General features: G+C 57.8%; 1 protein-coding gene across 1 annotated transcript; it reads right to left on the bottom strand.

Moving 5' to 3' along the window:
• Nucleotides 1-274: 274 nt before the first annotated feature.
• HIPK4 (homeodomain interacting protein kinase 4) lies at nucleotides 275-8,861 on the bottom strand. Its single transcript, XM_056137071.1, has 4 exons — nucleotides 8,397-8,861; nucleotides 5,296-5,652; nucleotides 2,959-3,798; nucleotides 275-454 (listed from the first exon to the last, which is right to left on the bottom strand). The coding sequence occupies exons 1-4, from the start codon at nucleotides 8,859-8,861 to the stop codon at nucleotides 275-277; spliced, it is 1,842 nt and encodes a 613-aa protein (XP_055993046.1).
• Between the last annotated feature and the right edge of the window lie 1,233 nt (nucleotides 8,862-10,094).

Genomic DNA, 10,094 nt, shown 5'->3' with positions numbered 1-10,094 from the left:
AATGCTGGGGGCCAGCAGGGGGACAGTCCCTCTTCTGCAGCCCTTGGGCCAAACGGGGCCCGGGCCAGACCCCAAGACCCTCCTGTATTAGGGTACGGTGGGGTGTGTATGTGCCGCAGATGGGGTCGGGGGTGTGTAACGAATTCGTTTTCCAGATAAGTGTCTTTCTGAAAGAATAATCTGTGGCTTTGGGGCGGGGGAGGGACACGGCTCTGAGGAGGGGGTGCCAGTCCAGCCAGCGCAGCCCTCAGTCTATGCAGGGGTGGGGCCACCATCAGTGGTGCCCGCCGACATGCTGCAGGAAGCTGGTGGCCCGGGGCGGCCCGTGCGGGTGGATGTGGCGGGGCTGCAGGCCCTGGGCCCGGGGCCCCCTGATGCCCTCTAGGGTCCACTCTGTGTCGCTCAGCCATTCTCCAGGGCAGCTACTGGGGTCAAAGAGCTCAGCGCCCGGCCGCTGTGAGAGAGGAAAAGATGCAGTCAGCCTGGCAGGCCCAGTCCTCCCCAGTCCGCCTGGGCCCTCGCGATCTCTCAGCATGTTGTGTCCCTCTGCTTGTGCGTCACAGTGCCCCAGCCGCTTCCTAAGGCCCGGAGCCCTCTTCTGGGCCGCTTCTCACGGGGTCCCACACCCACAGCAGGGAGGGGCACACACCTGGCAGTACTCAGGGCTTACCCTCCTGGCTCTGTCCTTAGAGATTACTCCTGGTGGGGCTCTGGGGACCCAGTGTGGTGCCCAGAACCCTGGACAGCATGCAAGGCCAACCAACATCTTCCCCACAGAACTACCTCTGGCCCAGCACTGGGATTTGAACTCACGGCATTGTCATTGCTACACAAGTGCTCGGAGCCCCTGAACCCCCTTCCAGGCTCCCCTGAAGGTACCTTTGTAAGTACCCAGCCTTGATCATGTCCAGCATACTTCAGTGTCAAGAAATGGTCAGAAGTGCCTTTAGGGAGCCATAGCAGCCATAATACAGCAGGGAGGGTATTTTTACCTTGTACTCAGACAACCTGGGTTCGATTCCCAGCATCTCATATGTTCCCTTGAGCCCACCAGGAGTGATCTCTGAGAGCTGAGCCAGGAGTAATCCCTGAGCTGGGTGTGCTTCCCTGCCCTCTGACCCCCCTCCCCCAGGAAAAAAAAAAGTCCCCTCAGAGCATGAATGTTTCAGGGACTGGGGGGATTCTGGGTCTCATGAATTTCTGAGTGTGGCTGAGCCTGTGCTAAGGCCTTGTTCTGAACTTGGGGGGCTTGTAGCACGTCATGTGATTACATTATTGTGTTGGGGGTGGAGGTTGTTGTGGGGAGGATTTCAGCCACACTTAGTGATGCTGGCAGGCTTATCCCCAGTTCTTGTTGGTACACCAGCAGTGCTTGGTGGACTAGGGGCAATGCTGGGGAATTGAACCAGGGTCAGCTGTAAGCAAGGCAAGCACCATGACCCCTACGCTATCTCTCCTGTCAGAGTTTCTTTTTGTGTTTGTTTCTGAGCCACATCCAGTGATGCCTAGGGCTTACTCCTAACTCTACCCTCAGGGACCACTCCTGGCGGGGATTTGGGGGGACCCTATGTGGTGCTGGGAATTAGAATCCACGTCTGCTACATGCAAAGAAAATACCTGACCCACTGTAATATTTCTCTGGCCCCCACATCTAAGTTATTTATTGGTTTTTGGTACGTGTGGGGGTGGGGATCAATCCTGCTGTTCAGTGAAGCATGCAGTGTGAGTGATGGAACTAGGGGCTCACACATGCAAGTCAAGTGCTGTCCTTCTGAGCCAGCTCCCCAGCCCGTCTGTCTTTAGTAAGAGCCTGAAGCCGGGTCAGGGTGTGCTAAGCCTTTGCAGATCCTAACTCCAGGACCTGAGCACTCACGGGACTTGCGGTGCATGTGGTTGCTTGGGGTTTGACTTCTAGCACCACACAGTCTCCCCAACACAGGGCTGGGAGTAGGCCCCTAAGCACTACCAGGTATGGTCCACCACCACCACCACCCCCCAAAAGAAATGTTCAAAGAGGGAAGAGATGAAGAAAAGAGGAAGTAGAAGGGAAGCGCGCGCGCACGCACACACACACACACACACACACACACACACACACAACTAATCATGGGGTCAGAGTAATTGCACAGGCAGCTAAGATGCAGGCCGCTCATGCCATCAACCCCAGACTCCAGTCCTGCACTTGGTTCCCCAACACCAGCAGGGGTCAATTGTGAGAACAGAGCCAGTTGTAACTGTGAGCACAGCCAGTGTGGCCCCAAAACAAAGACTCGGGTGCCTGAAAGATTGTATAGGCATTAAAGGACTTGCATTGCAAGAGGCCAACCCAGGTTCGATTCCCAGTACCCTGCAGGGTCCCCCAAGCCTTGCCAAGAGTGATTCCAAGGGCCAGAGCAATAGTACAGCGGGTAGGGTGTTTGCCTTGCACACAGCCAACTCAGGTTTGATCCTGGCATCCCATATGGTCCCCCAAGCAGATCCAGGAATTATCCCTGAGCATCGCAGGTTGTGACCCAAAAAGCCAAAAGAAAAAGAAAAAGAAAGATCCTTGTGCACAGAACCCTGAGAACAGCTGGTTGTAACCCAAAAAGAATCCCCGCATCCCCCTCCCAATACCCCCGCCCCAAATAAAACCCTAGTTGTGAATGGAGCGGTAGTACAGCAGGTAGGGTGTTTGCCTTGCACACGACTGACCCGGGTTTGATTTCCAGCATCCCATATGGTCCCCTGAGCACCGCCAGGGGTAATTCCTGAGTGCAGAACCAGGAGTAACCCCTGTGCATCGCCGGGTGTGACCCAAAAAGAAAAAAAAAAACTAATTGTATCCTGAATGTGAATTAGGGTGCGCTGGGCCCGGTCACCCCTGAGGGTGGGTTCAGGAGGGCTGGCCTGGTTCCCAGAGTACTGGGGCCAACCCCGCCCCACCCCTCGCACCCCCTGGGCGCGCACCCGGCCTACCTCCGCGTCCACGTTCAGGTCCTTGATGTCCGGCCCGTCGCCGTCCCGGTGCGGGAGGGTGGGCGGCTCGGCGGAGGCCCCACGGCGCTCTCCCTCGGCCCAGCCGCTGGCCCGGCGCGGCCCGTCCTCGTCGGGCGTGGCCTGGCCCAGGCGGATGAGGTTGCTGAAGTTGGAGTCGGACTTGGAGCCCGCGGGGGCCTTGCGGGCCTTGTGGCGGCCGGCCAGGCGGCTGCCGTAGAAGGCCAGGATGGGCTCGGGGCCCGCGTCGGGTCCGCGCCGCCCGGTGGCCACCGCGCCCTTGAGCGGGGCCAGCAGGTCGGGCACGGCGGCGTCGGCGCGGGGCTCCCCCCACAGCCCGCAGCCCGCCTCCTTCAGGCTCAGGTCGTCCAGCTGGTCGATGGCCCGCTGCATGCCCGGCGCCTTCTCCTCGCGGAAGAAGGGCCCGCTGCCCAGGCCCGCGGCCGCCGCCGCCTCCTCCTCCTCGGCCAGGCGGTAGTAGGGGGGCCCGTCGTCCAGGGCCGCGGGGACCTTGCCGTCTACCTGCAGCGACAGGCGGCAGCCACGCAGGGACAGCTGGTAGTAGCGGGTGCCCTCGTGCGCGCTGCGCAGCTGCTGCATGGACACGAAGGGGTGGCGCAGCGCGGCGCTGGGGCTGATGCGCTCGTGTGACTCCCACGTGAGCATCCGCTTGATGAGCTCCACCATGCTCTTGAGGTCCGCGTGCTCGGCCAGCGCCTCGCGGTCCGGGAAGGGCAGGCGCCCGGCCGCGCCGCCGCCGTTCACCGTCTCGATCTGGTCCAGGGACTTGAGCATGTACTTGCGGCGCTCCAGGGGCCGCACCTGGGGAGACACGGGGGGTGGGGGTGGGGGAGTTCCAGGCGTGAAGCCTGAGTCCAGTCCCCGGACCCTTCGAGGCCCCTGGACACCTGACTTCCAGTCTGACTCAAATCCACGCGGCCGAGCTCTGACTTTTTTTTTTTCCTTTTTTGGGTCACACCCAGCGATGCTCAGGGGTTACTCCTGGCTCTGCACTCAGGAATCACTCCTGGCGGTGCTCAGAGGATCATATGGGATGCTAGGATGGAACCCGGGTCAGCTGCATGCAAGGCAAATGCCCTCCCCTCTGTGCTATCGCTCCAGTCTCCCCCTCCCCCCCCCCCAAGCCCTGACTTTTGGTGCAGCTGGTGCAGCCTGAGAGCTGACTTGGATGTCCACTGAGGGTTGGGTTGGGGCTGGGGTTGGGTTTGGTTTCTGATTTGGGGGCCACACCTGGTGGTGTTCAGGAATCACTCCTGGTGGGTGATGATGAGGAGGGTGAGATGAGGTGTTGGGGATCAAACCTGGGTTGGCAGAGTGGAAAGCAAACACCCTACCAAATGTACTGTCTCTAGGGCTCATGTGGTTGTTTTGTTTTATTTTTTTGGGGGGTGGGGTTGTTTGTTGTTGGATTTTGTTGTTGTAATTTTGGGGTCACACCCTGTAGTACTCAAGGCTTATGCCTGGCTCTGCTCAAGGATCACTCCTGGTGGGCCTCAGAGATCATTTGGGATGCTGGTGATTGAACCTGGGTTGGCTGAGTGGAAGACAAACAACTTAACCTTTACTATCTCTCGCGCCTCTTTTTTTCTTCTTCTTCTTTTTGGGTCACACCCAGCGATGCACAGGGGTTACTCCTGGTTCTGCACTCAGGAATTATCCCTGGCGGTGCTCAGGGGGCCATATGAGATGCTGAGAATTGAACCCAGGTTGGCCGCATGCAAGGCAAACATCCTACCTGCTGTGCTATTGCTCTAGCCCCTCTCCCTCCTCTTTTGGGGTGCTTCCCCCCCCCCACACACACACACTGCCAGTGCTCAGGACTTACTCCTGGCTCTGATGGGGCTCTATTACAGTGCCAGAATTGCACCTGGTGAGCTGTATGCAAGGGAAACATCTTACCTACTGTACTATCTCTCTGGCTCTTATTTTCCTCTGTATTTGTTTTGTTTTGTTAGGGGGCCACACAGCGGTGCTCAGGGCTTACTCCTGGCTCTGTGCTCAACGATCACTCCTGGGGATGCCTGGGGAACCATATGGGACACCAGGAATAGAACCTGGGTCTGCCCCATGCAAGGCAAGAGCCCTCCCAGCTGTACTAGGGCTCCGGTCCCCTCTTTCTTTCTTTCTTTCTTTCTATCTTTCTTTCTTTCTTTCTTTGGATTTGGGGACCACCCTCAGTGGTAATGGGGGTCAAGAGGCCCCTGCTCCAGCCCTCTGAGCCATATCCCAGGCCCCTAGTTTTGTTTTCTGGCCATGGGATCGATGCCAACACTACCCTCCCCCCATTGGCTGCCTTACCTTGGTCTCGGCCAGGTAGTCGGCTGAGGACTTGAGCTGCCAGGGGCTGGTGGCATCGGGATGAGGGTTGCGCTTGAAGAAGTGGTGGGTCTTGCGGGCGGCGTGCAGCAGGTGAGGCTTGGGCAGACCCTGGGTCTCACAGATGTAGCGCACCTGGTCATACTCGTTGTTGCCCGGGTAGAGGGGCCAGCCCAGGTGCAGCTCGGCCATGACACAGCCCAGAGACCACACGTCTACCTTCTCACAGAAGGGCAGCCCCAGCAGGATCTCGGGGGCCCGGTAGAAGCGCGACTGGATGTAGGGCTCCTTCACATAACGAACTTCACTGAAAATGCTGGCAGAGCCAAAGTCAATCACCTGTGGGGACGTGACAGGGGACAGTGGGGGCTGGTGGGCAGGTGGGCAGGGTCTCCGACCACTGCCTCGCTGCCTCTGTCCAGGCCTTGCTGGGATTGGCGACTCCCAGTCAAGCCTGTTTCCCACAGCCTCTGCCTCTGTGACTCTCACTTTGAGGGTGACTCCTCAAAGGGGTTCAGGGGCTACTTCTGGCTCTGCTGGGGGTCCCAGCAGGGCTCAGGGGACCAGAGGTGTAGCAAGGGACAAAGCCAGAATCGGGCACATGTAGGGCAAGAGCTTGCCTCCGTCCCATCTCTTGGGCCTGTGGCCCCCAGTGCAGCCTGAGGCTGGGCCTCCTTTTTTGTCCCCGCCCCTCATTCTTTGGCCACCTTGCTGGCTCCACCACCCTCAGAAACTGCCACTCTGGGGCCAGAGCAATAGTACAACAATGAGGGCCCTTACCTTGTACACGGCTAATCTGGGTTTGATCCCTGGGGCACCCCATATGGTTCTCTGAGCATTGCTGGGTGTGGGTCTCCCCCAACCCCCAAAATAAAGAGTGAATGAACAAGGGTCAGAGAGTTAGTTCAATAGTTGCCATGCAGGAGGTCCGGGTTTGGGCCTCCTCCTGCATGTACCATCCAGTCCCTAGAACATCACTGGAAATGGCCTATGTGCATTGAGCCAAAACACAGAAAGAAGTGTATGAATGTCTGGGCTTTTGGGTTGAGCTCCCCACACACACATACACACATACACACACCGCCAGTGATACTTAGGCAACTGGGCATTTTTCCTGGTGACACTGGGCCTGGCTTTGTGGGCCTGACAGTTCTTGCTTGGGCGCAATGCTGTGCTGGGGGACTATGGTGCAGGGTTGGAACCGGGGCCTCAGGCATGCCAGGCCCATGCTGCAGCCCTTCAAGCCATGTCTCAGCCCCGTGAAGGGCCGTTTACCTTCCTGTCCTCCTATATTCTGTCTCCTGATTGTCTCCTGAGTCTTTGTCTCATCACCATGAATCTGTCACTTCCTGGCTCCACATCAGCCACGAAGAAAACACTTCCCTGCCTTGGGGGGGGGTCCCACAGTCCCCTGACTCCCGGCACATTGGGCTCCTGACAGGTGTAGGAGCAGCACCCACCCCGCAGGCCTCTAGCCTGCCCCCAGACCTTTTTTTTTTTCTCTTTTTGGGTCACACCCATTGATGCTCAGGGGTTACTCCTGGCTCTGCACTCAGGAATTACTCCTGGCAGTGCTCGGGGGACCATATGGGATACGGGGGAATCGAACCCGGGTCGGCCACGTGCAAGGCAAACGTTCTACCCACTCTGCTATCACCCTCTTCTCTTGACTCTGCTCCACCCCTCGGCATCTCCCTCTCTGCCTGGACCTGCTTTCTTATTTTTCTTTTGGTTTTCTGGGTTTTTGTGTGGTTGGTTGGTTTTTGGGCCATCCCCAGCAGTGCTCAAGGGTTACTCCTGGCCCTGCACTCAAGAATCACTCCTGGTGGGCTCAGGAGAGCCAGGAATCAAACACAGGTTGGGTGCATGTAAGGTAAGTGCCCTACCCACTGTACTACCTCTCCAGCCCTGTTTTACTATTTTGTTTTGTTTCTCTCCTTTTGGGACCACACCAGGCAGTGCTCAGGGCTTACTCTGGGCTCTGTGCTCAGAAATCACTCTGGCTCTGCTGGGATACCCTATCTGGTGCTGGGGATAAAACCCAGGGTGGCTGCCTGCAAGACCGGCACCTTACTCTCACCACCTGTTCAAGATGGGATGATGTGATATAATTCATCTGGTCACTGAATATGGAGTGGACCTCAGACCATGTGACCCCAAGCACCTGCCCACGTTTGTGGGCTTCACTCATTCATTCCTCACACACACTCTCATACACACACACACACACACACACACACACACACTCAAGGTTGGGGTGCCAAGGCTGTGTTTGTGGGAGTCTCTCCTCCCTGGAGCCTCCGTCCTTCCATCTCCTAGGGCAGAATTATCTGTTCTCTGTATTTCTCTGGATCTCCCACAGTGACTTAGCATTGAGCCCACGATGGCATGATACTGGGAGACGTCATGGACCCAGCCCAGAGTGGACCACAGTGGCCCTACCCTCAGATCTCAGAGGGTAGCGGAGCCCAGGGAGGTGCCTCTGTGTGCTCAGCTCAAGGTCCAGTCCAGGACAGGTGTCCAGCCATGTCTGCCGGTGAACTCAGTGACGAGTGACACACTGCTGTCTTTTTGTGGGCCACACCTGGTGGTATTCAGGGCTGACTCCTAGCTCTGCACTCAGGGATCCTTCCTGTCAGGACTCGGGGAACCATATGGGGTGCTGGGAATCAAATCCACGTTGGCCACATTCAGGTTAAGCACCTCACCCACTTATCCTGTCTGACCCCAACACTGCCGCCATTTTGCCTGTGGCACAGATCAACAGATTCTGGGGCCCTTCTTGACCTCTCTCCCCTCTAGATACGATCTGACAGCAGGAGTCAGAGATAGTACAACGGGGAAGGCGCTTGCCTAGCACACGACAGACCTGGGTTTGATCTTGGCACCCTGTATGGTCCCCTGAGCCCAGCTGGGAGTGGTCTCTAAATGCCTAAGGGTGCGGTCCCCCCTCAAAGACAACCACAACAACAACAACAACAACAACAACAACAACAACAACGTAAGGTCAGAGCTGGGACACAGGAGCCGAGAGAGGACTGAGAGAGAGGCAGGGACTCTAGGGACGGGGCAGCCACCCTTACCTTGACTCTGAAAGGGCAGCGCGTCTGGTCCACCAGCATGATGTTCTCGGGCTTGAGGTCGGCGTGGATGATGGCCAGCTCCTTGAGGCGGGCCAGGGCCCGGAGCACCTGCAGCGTGACTGTGCGGATGTGGCGGGCGGGGAGAGGCGCAAAGTTGTTCTCCTTCTGAAACTCGAAGAGGTTTTGCTCGAGCAGCTCGAAGACCAGGTAGAACTTGAGGGCATCGTGGAAGAACTCGAGGAAGCGGATGACGTGGGCCTCGTCGGGGTCCAGGCCCCGCATGCAGCGCAGAAGCTTCAGCTCGTTCTTGATGATGCGGTTGCGGTAAGCATCGTTCTTGAGGATCTTGATGGCCACCATCTCGCCTGTGCTCCGCCGCCAGCCCTTGGCCACCTCCCCAAACGTGCCCTTGCCCAGCACTTCGATGATGTCGTAGCAGTCAGTCTCCGACTGGAGGGTGGCCATCACGCCCCGGTTCCCACCCGACGAGGTCCGGCCGCCACCGCAGTTCCTTGGACCCTGCTTCCGCGCCCTCCCCGCCTTCCGCCGGCCGCGATGAACCCCCAGTGGGGGGAAGAGAGCCCTAGTCGTGCCTCCTCTCTCGAGTTTGGCCCCCACCTCCCTGGCACCCCCTAAACCCCTGGGCCACACAGTGAATCTGCCAGGGGCAGTACCCCTCCCCCGAGGCCCTCCTGGCTTGGGACGAGGGGGCCCAGGCCCTCTCCAGTGGGTTCCAGCGTTGCTGAGTGAGCCCTGGTTCTGTTGTTGGAGACCTGAGCCCCTGGCTGGAACGGGGGTGGGGTGGCAGGTGGCGCCCCTCCCCCATCCCGGTAGAACCTTGGAGGACTGAGACCGGTGAAAGGTCACCCAGGGGGCCCTCTGTCTCATGGGGGATCGTAGGCTGCTGAGGCATCCACAGAGAGGAGAGTAGGGTATGGGACTTGGGGGTCAGGAGTAAGAGTGTGTGTGTGTGTGTGTGTGTGTGTGTGTGTGTGTGTGTGTATCTATGTGCCTATATATTCTCTGTGTGTGTATCTGTCTCTGTATGTCTGTGTGTCATTGTATATATTTCTGTCTCCGTATGATTCTGTCTCTATATATCTCTCTGTGTTTTTCTGTGTCTCTGTATGTCTGTGTATCAGTTTGTGTGTATGTATCTGTCTGTGTCTCTGTATGTCTGTGTGTCACTGTATCTCTGTGTTTCTGTATGATTCTGTCTCTATATGTCTCTATGTGTTTTTCTGTGTCTCTGTATGTCTGTGTATCAGTGTGTGTGTGTCTGTGTCTGTGTGGTGTGTGTGTGTGTGTGTGTGTGTGTGTCTCGGCGTTCAGGTAAAACCTGCCCAGTGTGTGTGTACCATGGGGGGTGGGAGGGTCGCCAATACAGGGCCAGGATGGACCTGCAGTGCCACCTCAGGAGACTGGACTTATGCACTGGGAAATACTTGAGGGCTCAGGGCTAGGGGAGGTGTGAGGGTCACACAGCTGCCGTGTGAGGTGGGAGATGGGAGCAGGTGAGGTGCCTGGCTCCCTGGGGCAGATGTGGAGGCTCATGAGGCCAGACTGGTTCCAGGACTGACAGGTTGGGGGAAGGAAGGAGTCATCCTGAGCAACGGCCCGGGATCAGGACATGGAGTGGGGGCAGTTTGGGGGGGTTAGTTCTTATTAGGGTCTAACTGGTTGGGAGTTCTGATGTGG

This window comes from Sorex fumeus, unplaced genomic scaffold, assembly GCF_029834395.1.
Source record: "Sorex fumeus unplaced genomic scaffold, SorFum_2.1 ptg000122l, whole genome shotgun sequence".
NCBI classification, from domain to species: Eukaryota; Metazoa; Chordata; class Mammalia; order Eulipotyphla; family Soricidae; genus Sorex; species Sorex fumeus.
Note: the sequence above shows the minus strand (reverse complement) of the source record. Positions and strands in the feature narration are given on the sequence as shown.

Excerpts from the sequence above, each read along its gene's own strand:
- HIPK4 (XM_056137071.1), bottom strand. The coding sequence starts at position 8,861 with ATGGCCACCCTCCAGTCGGAGACTGACTGCTACGACATCATCGAAGTG. Across the intron at positions 5,653-8,396 it reads GCTGCCCTTTCAGAGTCAAG|GTGATTGACTTTGGCTCTGC; the intron begins GTAAGGGTGGCT and ends ACGTCCCCACAG. Across the intron at positions 3,799-5,295 it reads ACTACCTGGCCGAGACCAAG|GTGCGGCCCCTGGAGCGCCG; the intron begins GTAAGGCAGCCA and ends GTGTCTCCCCAG.